Here is a 16,659-nt window from a genome sequence, read left to right as displayed (position 1 = left end):
AAACAGAAGGTCTTGAAGTGGTTTGGGGCTCAGGAGCTAGCGTGACTTCTGTGGGAGTGGTGTTATCACAAGAGGGAGCTGTCCGCCTGTGGGAGATGATTGCCACCCCAGACAAAAACACACTGCAGAGAAATAGCAACGGGGCTCTCAAACCCTGAGAGGGGCAGGAGGCAAGAGGTCCTGAGTGCTCAGACAGGCAGTGACCGCAGCAGGCTAGCATGGGGGGCATGGGCTGAGTGGCCGCCAACACTGAACACTGCTAACTGCTCTTCTGGAAGTTAGATCCCACCTTATGTTAATGCTATCAGTGACTTGTTTTTATTTGTAGGCTTTGCTGGGGAGGGAGATGAAGGTGCTTGGTCAAAGTCAAACATGGTGGCAGTCAGAGGTTCATGTGATAATGCAGCTGATCCCCAAGGCTGAGGCGGTGAACGAAGCCGATGTGTGTTAGAGGCGGCTGGGAGCAGCATCTGAACAAAACAGGGCCTGTGTACCCAGCAGAGGGCATGTGCATGCACACACACGCACTCCTACCCTTACCTTTGGGACATCATTTCTTAGATAATGAGCATATCAGTGCCTGCAGAAGCTGTGTAAGTAGTTACAGGACAAAGCCAGAGCATCGCCCATTCTCCTTTGAATGGGCTGTGGTTTCTGTTACAGGGTCCAAGCCTACCCTTGATTTTCATTCTTGTTTCAGATAAGGTCCCACTTGAAGAAGTGCTGAACTCCCATTTCTGACCAAGATTAGTGGTCCAGAGGAACCAAGCCACATCTCTGAGCTCAGGTCTAAACACTAGCATCTGTGTTTACTACGCATCAGGGAAACCAGCCTGTACCCACTTCACACTGAGCTTAGTTCCACCTTCCTGTTTTTTCTCTGAATACCTCATGCCTAATTTTGGTAGACACATTTTACCATAGTCTGGGACTGAGCTGAAAGCCTTGTTTTCTGCCAAGAATCTTGAGAGGATAATACATATCCAAGCAGTTTGCATCAGCACCATAGCATCTGAAATGCCCTGTAGAAGGCTACGCAATGTATTTGTACGCTCCCTGGGCAGGAAGACAGACAGCTCTTCTAGAGGATGCACTAAGGCGAATAATGGATTGTGCTATGTATGTTCAATGATGGGACAAGGCACAGAAGATCAGGCTAAAGGGAGAAAACCACTCTAGGTTGAAAAGTTAGAAGGCATTCAAAATACATGCAGAAGAAAAGCACGAGTCTTGACGATGGGGGAATGGATGGAGATCAGAGATCTGGGCTCCTTGCCACAGGCTGCTTGACCTCAGGCAAATCTTCTGAGATTCCATTTCCCCTCCTACCCTTTGTCTATGTAGCTCCCAGGAGCTTCTAGGCAGGGTTGGTCTCAACTGCAGCAGTGAGGATACTTTATCTTGGTCATTGCTTCTAAGACATACGATAAAATTATTTCATATATATATATATAAAACAATCTTCAGGATGCCTTATGGAGCAAAAAAGGAATAAACGCAGAATGCCTCTGGAACATGTGGGAGGAGCAGAGTTCCCAGGCGGTTATTAACCCACTTGCAGGACAAGGCTTTTCCTTAAGTTTAAAATTAAATTAAAAAAAAAAAAAAAAAGGAATTTCATCCCGAGCCGGAGGTCTGGCTCCAGCCTCAGCACCCGCCCGCCGTGACGCCGGCGGAGGAGCAAGCCCCCCCGCGGCCCCCGGCCCCGGCCGCAGCCCCCGCTCGGCCCCGCTCCGGCCCGGCCCCCCGGCGCGGCGGCGGCGGCGGCTCCGCGGTGCGGCGGCGGCGGGCGCGGCGCGGGCGGGGGCTCAGCAGCGCGGCCGCTTGTTGATCGCGGCGGCCGGCGCCGCTCCGCGCCTCCCGGGCCCGCTCCGCCCCGCGCAGGCAGCCTCCGCCCGGGCTTGCCGCTGCGCCGCTTGCATTCTTCCATTGCAACATTGCAAACCCCTCCTTTTTTTTTTTTTTTTTTCTCTCTTCCCCTCTCTCTCCCTTTCTTTCCTTTTTTTTTTTTTTTTTTTTTTTTTTTTTTTTTTGCATGAAGATGGCGGCGCCTCTCGCCAGCAAGGCAGGGTCCGCCGGCACCAACAGCAAGCCTCCCTTCCCGGAGCTGGATTTCCGATCGGGAGCCAGGGTGGAGGAACTGAATAAACTCATCCAGGAATTCACCAAACACGACCAGAGGGAGTACGACGACCAGCGAGCCCTGGAGATCCACACGGCGAAGGACTTCATCTTCTCCATGCTGGGTAGGGCAGGGACCGTGCGGGGCGGGGGCAGCGGCGATGCCGGCGGGGGAACCCCGGGGCAGGGCTCCCCGGCGGTGCGGCACCGGCGGACCCTTTCCCCGCGGGCGCCCCGGGCTGGGGGCTCCCCGGCCGCAGGGCGGGTCTCACCCCCAGGAAACTATTTTTTCCTGTCCTATCCACGGAGCCTTTAGCAGCGGTGTATTTATAAGCACAGAGGAAAAGCTGGGTCGCAGAGCTGGCCGGTGCCGGAGAAGCACAGCCAGCAGGGCTGGAGGCGAGGCGAGCCCGACCCTTTATTGTTTTTCCCCCCAACTATCAAGGCTGTAGGAAACACGGATTTTTTTTTTTCTGTACCGCTTATTTTGGTTATTAGACCGGCTGATGCTTGTACAGGAGCATCCTCTAACTGCGTTTCTTGCTTAGGTTGCAAAACTTGCTGCGAGTGGAGCAAGTCAGATTGTGGCGGGGGAGTCCTCATCTGCGTGAAACTTTGAATCGCGGGCAGGGCTCCTTAAACCAGGGTGAAACATGTGTTGGCCCTTGCAGAAATCACCTGGGCTCTGGCATGACTAAGGCTTCTTAAGATTACCGGTGGAATGTCTAACAACTCTGATTCTCTAGGTAGTCAGCTCCTGATAAATATTTACCTTGTCTTGACTAAGAAATCACTCACGGGAATGAGAGCCTTCAGGATACGAAAGGATGGTCTTTAACATGCAGGTTGGATCTTGAAATCAGTCATCCAAGTTTAAATCAATATCTCGAACATTTTTGCATGTAAAATACGAACATGGGTAAACAGCAGGTGTGGCCAATGAATGGTTCTTTGTAGCTCAGAGGTGCACATACACCCTCGAAGCGTATTTGGCACAAACCAAGTGTGTGGTCTACACGTACACCGTGAATAACCTACATCACTTTTCTCATCCAGAAGCACAGAGCTATCCTATTGCAATAATAATTATTTCTGTATCGGGGGGTAATCACTATAATAGACCAGTTCTCCTATAGCCATGAACGTACCTACACTCAGTAAATGAGAATCTACCTGTCCATCTGGTTGTCTTGTAAGGTACCTGGATAAGTATAATTGCCTGCTGTGGGATTTGCAGAATTTTGAATGTGTATTGCTTTTTTACCAAGGGCTGGACAGGATATAGCAGACTAAATTTAGCTTGAGAACAAGGACAACAAGTTGAAAAGTCAGTAGCATGTGTATTTATAGTTGCTGTTATAAATATTTTTCCCTTCCTGTTTAAAAAAAAATGATGTGGTGAAGCTATGGTTGCATCAAAGCCTGTAGGATTTTTGTTATTGAAAACCTGATCCTGTGGAAGTCATCCACTATTACAATCTGATACATTTTTCAATCGGGGATTTAAATAACTGGCTGAGGAAGCAGAGCTGGATAGGATGAAGGAAAGAAGAGTGGAGAGTAAACAGCCAGAGCGGCAGTTCTGGGTGTGTGGCTTGCAAGGAAAGAAAGCTTTATATGATCCTGTTCAAGCATTCCTAGTCTTTGCAGGGGACAGGGACCACAGCATTTCTTCCTGCCTCATGTGGGAGAAGGCAATAGAAGACAGAAGAACAGGCTGGAGCGTGCCTTGTATTTCTGCAAATGCACCTTAATGCCTTGCTGTTCATGAAAACAGGGAGCCTCAGGGTGTTTAGAAATAATGTAAATTAATGTGGCTCTTTGTTAATATAATGGCTGGGAGATGAGTGTTCTTCCGTTTTAAATGTATAGACTAAAACCGGGGTTTAAACAAAAGCTATATTTCTGTTTAAGTTATGCCTGACGATTTTCAATGATGAGGCTTGTTTCTGAAAAAAAAAAAAAAAAGAAGAGACTTAAGGACCAAGCCCAGGACAGAAATGGAGATGGGGTGTCTCATTTGTCTTCATTAGACCCAGAAGTTGTGTTTGTGGATCAGACCCTTCTTAACCAGAGAGGCTCTTAAATCTAAAAGGATTTAACTTATTAATAAATAGCTCTTTCCCCTGTGCCTGATCCCTCCCATACGTACTGCTCTTATCTCATCGGGTGATGATAGGAAAATTAAACGTAGCTTTCCTGATTTAATTACATTGGTGTGTAATTGGTGGATGAATGATAGGCGAGGAGACTTTGTGCGGATTCTCAGATGTTTGTACTCTGCATGGCTTGCCCTCTAGGTCAGATCTTTTCTTTCTGTTTATATTAACTCTTTTTCCTCTGTGTTATCTTGCCCTGGCTATTAGCGACTGAAGTCTGGGAGATCTCAAGAGTTGGGCTATGATAAAATTAGGGAGAGGTACTGCTTGTTATGCCTTTGTCCAAAATCTTGTGCCCCAAGCATTGGAATAGGACTGTAAATGACCTATCTGTCTCGTGGGGGAAGTGAGTCTTACCTGAATGTGGGCAATTCCTGGGCATCCCATTCATAGTCACCAAGGCGGTATGGTCCTGCTAACACCCTGCATTGAAACAACAGGTGTCTTTTGGTGCCTTTGCTGGGTGAGGTCCTGTGCTCGCACTGAGCTGTGCCTGATCATTGCTTGTCTCTTTGACACAGGTAGAGCTGAGCCTCAAAGGACGGGAAGGCTGTATTAATCAAGAAAAAGAGTGGAGAAAAGACAGTCTTGTGTTCTGGGCAGCGGGCTGGCTGGGAGTGACGGAGGGACCAAGTCTCTGCCTGCCAGTTGTGAAAGGAGCTAATCGCTTACTCTCCCTGTGACTCGGTTTGGGTTTTTTTCGTGCTTAAAGAGTGATAAAGGAGTATTTTTATCGAGTGATGCTGTTACAGTCAATGATATTTTGATTCTTAAAGCACTTGCTGCTATTGTGATGAGAGGTGCATAGCACTCATATTACAAAACCTTTTAGGGGTACCTGGCCTAGAGAGTATTGTTCCTGCAGTACAAGTACTTCCAGGAAACTTCTTTAATAAACATTACTTGTCTCTTTCTGTTCAGCACCTAAATAAAAAAGTGTTGTACTGCACAGATGTGCTAGGCTTAAAAAAGCCCATATATTATGCTCTTGGGAACTAGAACATTGCATATTAAACAACCCCTTGAAATTTCTAGTGCTATTGCTGCCTCAAACCAGATCATGTTATTAGGGATACTGACTCTTGTGTTTTACTTCTTAACAAGAGGAGAAGAAAAGAGCAAGGAGGTATGAATAAATACAGACGATACAGAGCTATTTCCTCCACTCCAGGCACACACTGGCGTTCAGTCATCTAGAGCAGTTTTCAAGCTCTTCAGGTTGTTATTTTGTTTCCCTTTCCTATCATGAGACTTTTTCTTCTCTGTAGAGTCAGAAGAGGGATGCTCAGGTCATTTCATGCCATTCTCTTTCCTCTCATTGCACTCTCCCTCCCCAAATCAGGGGAAGGACTGGTTTAAATTGTTGCTAAATTGGCCTCTTTTTTTTTTTTTTTTTTTTTTTTTTTAAGGCCTCTGTCTTTTTGTCACTTTAGTGATTGCATCTCAGTTCTGCGGGAGAGGACTGGAGCTGCCCACCAGGACAGGCCACACTTTGAGGATTTGCAGCCAGCTGCAACTTAGAGCTGTTGACAAGACCTCTAGAGAGCTTGTATCAGCACCTGATACAGGAGGGGTGGTGAGCCTATTCTGAGAGCATTTGCTTTTTCTCTGGTGTCGGCCTGGTGCTAAGCTGGGTATGCTAACACGCATTTGTGGTAGAGGCAAGTCTCATAGTGGAGGCAGAGCTAGCATCAGCAAAAGATTTCTGCTGCCAATACCAGCTTCCCAAATGGAGCGAATTACCCTGCTGGGCCCCTGCATCTGTAGCAAGGCTTCCAGCTGTTTCTTGGACTGACAGCCCCCTAAAATATGTGCAGTGGAGGTGCAGATTGCTGTGCTGAGAACACAGGTGCCCTGACAACAGCTTGCTTTTATTAGCATCTTCTACAAGAGATGCATTTCGCGGTCCTCCCCTGTACCTGAGGTCTGTATAGCAGAATGACATTGATAGTGTGGCTCTGTTGTGTGGGTTTGTGTGGCATTTTTTCTCCCTTTCCCTACCTGGCACAACTTGCTGATGAAACCTTCTATTGTAGATTAGATTTCAGGCATTGTTGGAAGTATTACCTATTTGTCTATGATACATCATGGAAATTATCTGGTTTCTGTTGTGGTGTTGAGCTGATGAAATAGCAACAGGATTGGAGTGATGTCTCTAGGGTTAAGTCTTTTGTGTGTGTACGCCTTTTCTCAAGAGAGGCCAATCATGATAGGAGCACACTGTACTCTGAGGCGTATGTTAATAAAGGCTCCCTGCTGGCATTCCCTGTGCTGCTGAATGCATAATGCACAGCTGTTAAAAACAACCTTACTGTATTGCAGATTTGATTTCTGGCTTCTGTTGGGTCTCCTCTCCCTGCAGGCCACATGTTTCTGTATTTGCATTTGAGGTTGTGGGGGAGTTGTGTTGTTTTTTTTCTTATGGGACAGGCTGCTGCAGTGGTAAAGTAGCCCTAGCAAGGCATTGGTAGCTTCTATTTGGTTGTAGCTGCCAGAAGTCAACCAATTTAATCTAACTGGGAATTCTTTCCATGTAACTAGTTAAAAAGCTTCCTCTGTCCCTTTGTTCAAAGCCATTGCTGCTCCACCTGTGCAGTGAAAATAGCTTGAAAATCTTTCTCTCAATTGGTTTTAAGATGCTGGTACTTCACTTGCTCAACTACTGTTTTGAAACATTAGGCTGTGATGCAAAGTATTTAGTGTAATAGCTAGGAACATGTCCTAAGGGCACAAATTCTCATGGCAGGCTTGTCAGACTGCCCACTGCCTGTTCCTTCAGTCTGTGGAAATATTTGTAAAAGATTTGGGTGAATACTTGCCAAGCCCAATTATGCAATTATGTTTTAAGGGCAATTTTATAATTATAGCGGAGGATGGTAACCAGGATATGTGAGTTGTTGGGTTTTTGACTTTTCCTTGTTTCTTCCACATGACTTTGCATGAATGCTAAAACATTCAGAACAATTCTAGTCAGAAACCAGTTGTTCAACTTTCTTTTAGGCAGCTGGCTATTTTTACAGGTGAAGCTAATTTAAAGGCAAATGCAACATTGCTCAGGAAGGCTGGAGGACATGTTTTAGTATAGCTTTGGTAATTTATAAGATGGATGTGTACTCGCAGACCCAGAGCAGCCTATAGGCAGAGTCCGGTCTAGAGGAGACTCAGGATGTAATAGTCCTGCCTGGACTTCTCAAAGAGAATCTCCAAGCTGTGCAAGTTTTTTTGGTATTTGGGATTGTCTTTCTTAATTTTTATTTGGCAAATGCCAGGTTCCTGCTGGCTTTAACCATCTCCTGTACAGCTAAAACTTTTGCATCTTTTCTTGGGCCTTGACATGTATGTACACTCTTGCCCCGGTGCGTGCCCCAGTCCTTTTGCTGCAAAGATGGTTTTCCCAGGCACGTCTCTGAAACCCTTGTGTTCCCTTCTTTGCCCCGGTCAGACCCTAGCTGTTTGTACTCTGCAAGATCGGTTAGGTGAGAAAGTGCCAGGAAGAAATGTGGTTAAGGCCAGGAGATTAGCTCTCACCTCCAGTCAAGGGGGCTTCAGTTGCCAGGGCTGCTTCGGCATGACACTGTGAACAGTGATTGAGATGACAACTGCACCTCCAGGCGTGCCTCTGTGAGACCCTGTGGTGGCAGCTGCAGGTGGAGGCTCTGGCATAGACCTCTCAACTCTCTTTGAGTCTGAGAAAAATGACCCGCTACTGAGTCCATTACCTATGGCTGGTGATGCTAGTGTATGAAACTAACTTGAGAAGCAAGAGCTGTAGCTCATTTCCTATGAAAAGAGAGGCTTAAGAATTGAATGCGTTGTGTAGGGTGACATACCTCCTGAGCCAGGTTTTCCTTTAGCAACTTACAGCTGGGATGGGTTAAGTTCCATCCTAAAAAAGAATCGTTAATTCTGCTCATTGGTAGCTTTCCCTGCCTTTCCCTGCCTATCGGAACAAGGAGATAAAATTTCCTGAGAGTAACAGTGCGTTCATCTGCACAACATACTATATTACATTTAGACTTTCTTTAATTTGCCTGTCTTTGGGGTATGAAACAAGCAGTAGAGTAGATGGAGTTCTAGGGAAGCAAAGAAGGGTATCTGCCATGTTTTTTTCCTCGGAAAAGCGGAGGACCTGTCATGGGAGCTAAAGCAGAAGTCAGCTTTGGATGTTGTACTCACAGGACTTGCCCTTATTGAGAAAAGAGGAGTGTGCCTGCATGTGAGCAAGGGCGAGAGAGCTGAAAAATGACCTTTAGGTGGATGTCTCAAGTTATTTGCCCAAGTCTTGTTCTGATCACTAGTAGTGTGATGTGAGTTCAGGAGACTGAACTGTAGCTTTATTGGAACTTGCAACCATACTTCGTAGGTTCCCCATCCTAACTATGGATTTTATATCCAGTGAAGGTTTATGACTTCAGTTGGTGCAAACCTGTCTTACTGTCTGACTAACAAAAATATGAGGGTTGGCTTCCTTTTCTGCTAATACAACTGGAAGGCAGCTTATGAGACATTCAAAATAGATCTTTCAGCAGCAGCTGATGTTCCAATTGACAGATGCTGCTATGGATTTTGCTCTCTTTAATAAAGAGAACTCCACTGTTTGCTTTCATTTCTACCGTTCTGTTGCATTCCCTTTTACTGCATACAGCAATTGTCCCGGACTGAGTGGATTAATCTGCGCCTAAGTACTTCAGCTAACCTGACAGGCCGCTGAATCATGTACTTCTGCATTAGATAAACTTTCTGCATTTCTTTCAAAGCACCATTTCAGTGACTTTCTGGTTATAAGGGAATCAACATGTGCTGTAGCATTCAGTTTGAGCAAGATTCCCTTCTCCCCAACATATTTGACTTTTGAGCTTTTAATAAACACTTGATGCTAAGGAAGTTACACCAATCCTGTTAATGCATTATATTTCATCTGTCAGACAGTATGATTTTAATCTAATTTAAAGCATTTAATTAGGTTGTTAATGCATTTTGTTACAGGCATGCTGGTGTCGAAAGTACAATTTGCATACCGCTGAGTGGGGGTGATTAATTGCTTTAAGGTTCGTAATATCCATGTCTCCGAAACAGTGGTGGTAGCTACTTTCACCCACTCATGTTTAGGGCTGTGGGCAGAAGTTTGCACAGCACTGGGTAGCTTCAGCTTGTAGAACAGGAGGTGGGTGGCATCCATTTCACCCTAAGAAAATCACTCTGTAGGTAAAACACTGAGTCAGGACACCCTAGATCTATGTTCCATTCTGAGCTGCCCCCAAATTTACACAGAGCTGCACAAGTTTCTGAATATAATGATATCCAGTGGGACCGTGGTACTACCAGAAGCCTTCCTTGTCTCCTGTGCTTCAGCAATCTGTGAAGGTGGGGTGGTACCAGAATAGTGGAACGTCGTGGTGCTGCCGTTCTTGATGATGGGATGGTTTAACCATGCAACCCTCTGAGACAGAAGCTGGAAAAGGAAGTCTGTTTTGAGAGTCTAGCCTCAGAAAGAATTTAAATAGTGAAGGCAAATAGTTGCTCTGTCATTGGGTGTTGATCTAGTGGCGTCGGGATCAAGTACAGTTCAGCCTCTGAGAGAGAGATTACAACCTGACCAGTTAGGCAGTTCTAGCAAGTAATCTTATTTTATACCGAAGGGATCCCAAAGCAAAACTGGGACAAATTAGTTTAAAGAATGCATCCTGGCCACAGTTTGCACGCTGATGTAATTTGGCAGTCAGGCAATGCCACGCAGTAAAAGGCAGCAGTTTGGGACAGAAAGCAAGGGAAAAATACAAGACATGGCCAAAGCTAGAAATCCTGCTGGGATAGCCATAAGGAATTGGCAGAGAATAATTTTTTTTTTTTTTTTTTTTGTCCAATGACACCTTTCTAAGGTCATGATTTAGATGAAAAGTAGAGGTTTATGTGTGGGACATTGTTGGTCTGCTTAGATCTTCTCTACTGTGGCTTTCAGTGAGACCATGCGGAATTTCTTCCATGCACTGACGGAGTGAGAGGTCATAAAAGATTTGGTCCAGAACTGCTGATCAGCTAGGGAACACGTGCAGTTGCATCTAGAAATAAGAAAGTTGGTTGTTGCTTTACTGCTTTTTCTGTTCTAAAATGTCTTATCTCAACTCTCCTGTTCATGTTGTAGGATCTTTTGACACTGCTCTGCACCTCTCTCAAGGAAGGATGTTTTTATTCAGTGGTGCACTTATGACCTTGTTTAGAAAATCGGGTGCTGAGGTTGTGAGGAAGGCGGTGTATTGAACAGCTATCAAAAATGCTAAGACAAACACTGCAATTAGCTTCTGTGCTTTTCCCTTCAGTACTTCTACTCTTTGCATGTTAATGGATCTCTGGAAGAGCTGGTGATGCTTTGGGTGACTCCTCTTGGAAATGAATCCTGTGCTAATAGCTCTGGCTGGGCCTGATCCACAGGCAGATGCTTGGAGATACTGCATGTTTGTTTTGTGCCTCACTAATTAATGTATAACTTAGTGGTAGAACAGCAGGAAAGCTGCATTTGCTGACACTTCATGATATAATGATTTAATCCTTTGTGACACATTCCTGCTGAGTGTCAAAGCTGATAACTCTAATCTCTGTCCCTAGCTCAGTGCGACGGGAACCTGTTCTAGAGGGCATTTTGCAGGAGCTCACAAGCTCTTGGAGGTACTTTGTGACCAATTTGTGTAAACTTTTTTTGTACGTTGCCACTCTTGATTGTGATTGTACAGCATTGCCTGGTGCACTGAGGAGTCTGGAGCTGAGTGCAAACAAAGGAGCTAACTGACTGCATTCAAATGAAATAAGGCTTGTCCTGGGAGGAGGGGGGAAATACCCTAATCTCCCTCTAAATACACTTCTTCCTTGCCAACATTAAGAGCAGTGTGGTTATATTGATTCCGTGGTGCCTAGACCGACTGCTCTTTGTTATATATTATTCTGAAGCCTGGGTATGGATGCAGATCTGTACACAGGGATAGCTGTACAGCTACTCCCCAGTGCTTATTCCTTGTGATAGAACCAGCAGAGCTTGCTTCTGTTCCAGCATGGACAGCGAATTGCTGTTTATTTTAAACTTTGGTTGAATGGTATTCATAAAACAATTTGCAGCTCTGCAAATAGAGGAGGGAATGTCACTGTAACAACACTTCAGGGGCTCTGTTGCCTTCTGTCTCTGAAATTTGCCTTTTGAAAGTTGCATACAGTGTGCTGAATGGCAGATCAGGTATTGATATTGGCCCCTTGATATTAGGCCTTCAAAGCTTGAGTTGCTGAAATGTCTGTATTTCATAGACAGTAGGGCAACCATGTTCTAAGCAATCAGTAACTTGAGGAAAATAAGAGGAATGCAAGTCTCTGCAAGTGCAGCATGTCTCTCAACAAGCTGTACCTTCTGAATTAACTGACTTTTTTTCCAATGTGCAAACTGCAATGCATATCTAAGTGCAGTATTGAGAAAAAGGAGCTATTGCAATTCGACTGAGCATGTCAGAGACTTGTTTTATTTGCTAGGTTGTCTGCCAAAGCTTGACCCTGAACCCCCAGTTTTTCCCAATATCCTGTGAATTTTGTGAATGTGCAAAGCATGCACTTGAGGCAGCAATATTATACTGAAAATAGGTACTTTGATACAGGCTGGTAATATCAAAGAATGACTATGTCCGTGCAGTTATTTTAATTATCTTGGGGAGGGATTCATATGTTCTATGTAAGCACTTAGCAAAACTATTTGCACATTATCAGAGCTGCAGAGTTAAGTACAAGTTAGTCTGGAAAATCAAAGTTAAAAAAAAGTTATTTTGATCCTCTTAAGCCTAAATTCTGGTTCTGGAAACATAAGGCAGTCCTGAGTTACTTTAAAAACTAGATAATCGCTTTCACTCCTTCACCCAAGCTGCAGTCAGGAGGTTTAGAATCATGTTTTTATCTCAGCTGCTTCTTAACAATGCAGGTAAAGAAATGGGTGCCTAAAAATCTGCTCTTATGCTGAGACATGGCTTGTGTATGTGAATCACTCTATTGTGCTAGTGTATGTCATTCTGAGTTCTCAACATTTTTTAACTAACCCTTTCTTTACCTTGAAATGTGTATGTGCCTTTATTTTATTCTATGTCTGTCTTACTTTGCCCCAAACAAATAATTTAGCTGGAAAATATTTGCTGTTCAAGGGCAGTGATGACAGTGCTTTGGAGTGTAGGAGAGTGCTGTTGAGAAGTGATATAGCCTAGGTTTGCAGGTGGAGGTCTCATCCCCGCCTGGCAGAGGTGTTGCACTGTGGCAGGCTTCACTGAGCCGAGGCCAGCCCTGCTCGGCAAGGACTGTAGGAGTCCTGTGGAAGAGATTTCTGTCTGAGAGAGACAGGAGCGGGGGAGAAAAATGAACAAAATCCCCAGGCCCGCAGCATGTCGATAGACCTCCTGTTGTTCTTAATTTGCATCTGTAAATGGCACTGGTTTCCGCTGTTGTGCACCAAGACAATAATAAATAAAAATCCTTAGTGTTTATATACCACTTCACAATTTTCAGTGTTCAACGCACATTAACTAAGTCAGCTGAGATGCAAATATTCTGTGAGCAAAGCTACTCTTCTTGCTGCCCAGGGGAACCTTTCATTACAGCTGGGACAAGGCTTTCCTTTTTCCCCTTAACTGGAGCTGTTGGCAGGAATGTTCTATACAGGGACAGTGTCTGTCTTCCTGAAGTTTTTAAACCTTTGCATGTACCCTTGTTTGCACAGGAACTGGACTACTCCCAAGTCATATGTAGTACTATTAAGAAAATTATGCAGGAGATTTGCCTGTACATTCTGTGCCGCAGATATGCAGACCCACAGTTAACAGATCTGTGGTTTCAGAAGCTATTGAGTTAGCAAAGATGTTGATGCATTAAGTGCATCTTTCTGTGCTTGCTTAAGGCCTTGGGGGAACACCATAGCCAGTGGACCTCAAGGCTCAGGAAGGGGAATAAACTGTCAGTTCTAACTATGCTGGATCATCAGACCATGTGCTGAAGAGAATTGAGGATGCTTGGTGGATGGCTTTGGTCCACGTTTCACTAGATCCAGCACCTGCTAGAGCACCAATCTGTCTTTTGGGGCAGGAGAAAGCCCAGCAGAAGGCCTATTGCCAGGTAAGAGATGTGTTTTGAGGGCTATTAAAGACAATAAGTCCTATTGTTCACAATCCTGAATCCCAAACATGGAGTAATACATGCATTGGCATGCATCTGATTTGTCTGGCCTTTCACTTGCTTTCTGCCTTGGCATTTTGTGTACGTGTGTAGAGCCAGTGAGGGGGAGTTTGGAGTTTGATGCACCTCTGTCTGTGTCTTTGACCTGGGCATGATTGGTTCTAGTTTTTATTTGTGACAATAGCATCTCTTTTTAGCATTCCATTAGGGTGACTAGAAGATAAGCATCTTTTTTTATCAGATCACATAATAACATGGGTTTAGTGATTTACCTTGGAAATAACTATTTGGCAGTCTTTGTAAACTGATGCCTGGTGCTGTAGAACTGCCCGCATGCTTTGTAGTTATAACCCTCTTTCTAATCCGTGAGGTCTAGTTATAACTAGGTGGTGGCACTTCCAGATTGCCTCTTTGTCTAACCTTTTGGTAAGTTTCTTTTTTAGAAGTGATGCCTGCAGGTTTGACCTGAAACTGATTCTGAAAGAACAGCATAGATTATAATTTTCATATAAATGGTTGTATGAACAGGAACACCATTAGCCTCTTAGTGACCTAATTACGCAGGGAGGTAGCAGCGCATTTTGAGATCAAAACTTTCATCTTGCTACAGCTTTCCTTTCAGCTAGCAGTACATGGGAGAAGAACAGCATGTTTCTTGCAGGTGACGATTTCTCTTTCAGTGGCTTTGATATCCTCATTTTCCGTTTGAAGTTAATGTGCAGATTGCTAGGTGGCATCACTCAAAGTGACTGACTGAGCTGCTGTTGTATGTGAAGATGTCTCCAAGACAACTAATTTCCCGGTCAAACAGCACATTGGCTTCTGCCATGAGCATTTCAAGGGAGTTGGTCAGCTGAAGGAGCAAGATATTTTAACAGTTTATTATTAGCACTGTAGCTGCCAAATACAGCTCAGAGTCTGAGGCTGAAAATGTTCCTATTAAACACTGCAAATGAATAGCTTAAAAGAAAGAATTGTGTGATTTGACTAGCAAACTGATTTGTCAGAGAACTTCTACCTAATAATAGGAATTAAATCTCTACCTTCACAGTTAATGTTCTTCAATTATATATGTGTTGCTATGCTGGAAGCGTAGGGAATTTAGAGACCTTCTTTCACTCTTATATTTTGTTGTTTTATGTCCAGACTTCCCTGCTACATTTCAGCTCTGCTTTTTTAGTGTTAGCGTTCCATATTTTTTTCTAAAATATACCCCAAAATCAAATGTTTGTTTCTGTTTCTCTTCTGCTCTAAACCACAGAAAGGTTTAGTGACTCCCTCCTGTTCTGAAGTTAGGATAAAATAAGCTTGAAGCGTTGGATTTTTTTCCCTGTTTTGTCCCCTCCTCCCAGTCCCCTTTGTCTCCAGAGGAGCAGTGTTACTAGACAGGTGTAGAGCACTTAAAGTATTTTTCCTCTTCATTTCCAATTTTTTCTTTTCTTTATGAAATACTTCTATGCCCATCCTGTTTCAAGAGATTCGGTCCAAACCAAAATCAAAAATACTCACATTTTTTCCTGCCTTGCTTGCAAGGCTTGGCTGTACTGCCTAACTGAACAAACCCCACCTTTGTCTTCGCTTTGGAATAAGAAACAAGCAGGCTTGTTGATTCCTGCTGCATTAATGCTATCCTCCTCCCTCACGCTGATGTAGTGGTTATTGGGGGGTAGGGTGGGAGCTGCTTGCTGCTGTTTTCATGAGACCTCCCAGGAGGCTGCTGCAGTGTGGATCTCCTGCACTCCGGCCCCAGAGACCTTACAGCACTTACTCAGGCTCTAATGACTGGAGGAACGCAAGCAAAAACTGCTTTGCACAGTAGTGGGTGGAGAGAGGACACTGAGGGTGCTAGTCTGAGAACACTTGAAGATTTTGCAATGAAAGCCCAGGAGAGACAAGGATTCATTTCCATGCCCTGACCTCTGTCCCATGGCACATCTGAACCTGAACTCTCAGCTAATAACCCCTGAGCCCGTAAGCTGCCTTCTCTGAGCATGCCTGCATGCGCTGGGGAATTTTAGGAATGCGGACTTCAGCACAGTGTGGGGTTGCTGCTGCTCACCCTCTGTTCAACCAAGAGCTTTAGAATCTTCAGTGGGGTTGGTATTGCCACAATAAAGCCCCATTGTGGTTGTTTGCAGCATTCTTTAACTAAAGATTTATTTTCCTGGGTAAGGTTCCATTAGAACAGCAGGAACTAACATCAGATTGCTGGAGAGAGGCCTCTTCCCTTCCCTGGCACAGCACAGCTTCACCTCCGTCCCTTCACCATCCTGTCTCCCAATCCCCTTGTTTTTAAGGCATTAAACCTTCAGTGACTGGGATATTGAAGAGGCTGTATTTACTGGTGTATTGCCCCAGATTACAGGGGCAATTGGTCTAAGGAGGTAAGAGGAGAAAGTCTGTGGGAGGATGGAGCTGGTATCACTGATGCAAATCTCTCTCTTTTGATGTCCCCTTCATGCTAAAGCAACCCTGTCTTTAGCCTCCAGCTAATTGAATTGTTCCTGTTGGCCAATGTGGGAGGCCTGCTGTTGACCCATATGGGAGGAAGATAGGAACTAAGCTGGTCATATGGGCCCCACCGCCTGCTTGGCTTTGTCCACAGCTCTGTGCCCTGTGTGTCTTTGCTCTGCATGCGTGTCTCGCACAGCAAGGCAGCCTGAGTCTGTGGGTTTGTTTTCTAGCAGGTATGGTAACAAGGGGTGAAGGAATGCACTCCTTAGTCAGTCCCTGTCTTTGCTTCTGGTGGATAGTGCAAGGTCCTCCTATTTGCTTTGAAAACCTGCTGACAAAGGAAAGCAATGCAGTTTGTGTCCTCAGTATGGCAGAACAACCATGTGAGCAGCATCTCTTGAAAGAGCCAAACAGTGCATCTTGGAGTCCCATCCAAACTCTGTTAGCACAGCGTTCCTACACGTGCAGGCATTCAGTGCCACACTTGATAACTAGGCAGTAATTCAAGCTATTTGAGATGCTACATGCAGTATAAGAAGCAACCTGGACCCAAATGCGAACCCAGTGTGATTCTGGAGGAAAATGTAAGGTTATTTTTAGGGTTGTTGCTATTCTGTTCTGCACCAAGGAGGATTATGCTCCAGTTTTGCACTACAGTTCAGCATTGTTCTGCCTTATTCCTCATTTCTTGGTCCCATCTATTTTAACTGGCAAATACTGGTTGCTTGAGTACCTCCTT

The 16,659-nt window shown here is 44.8% G+C and overlaps 1 protein-coding gene across 1 annotated transcript in view; it reads left to right on the top strand.

The window, feature by feature from the left end:
• Positions 1-2,004: 2,004 nt before the first annotated feature.
• The window catches only part of MB21D2 (Mab-21 domain containing 2), a 62,223-nt gene continuing 47,568 nt past the window's right edge, over positions 2,005-16,659 (top strand). The window contains exon 1 of the mRNA XM_087739575.1: positions 2,005-2,246. Coding sequence (XP_087595701.1) covers positions 2,036-2,246 — 211 coding nt within the window. The 5' untranslated portion in view covers positions 2,005-2,035. The remainder of the gene's footprint in view (positions 2,247-16,659) is intronic.

The sequence above is a fragment of the Nipponia nippon genome, unplaced genomic scaffold (genome assembly GCF_047370975.1).
Source record: "Nipponia nippon isolate SJK-2023a ecotype South Korea unplaced genomic scaffold, ASM4737097v1 scaffold_7, whole genome shotgun sequence".
In the NCBI taxonomy this organism is placed as follows: Eukaryota; Metazoa; Chordata; class Aves; order Pelecaniformes; family Threskiornithidae; genus Nipponia; species Nipponia nippon.
This window is presented reverse-complemented; position numbering and strand designations above follow the sequence as displayed.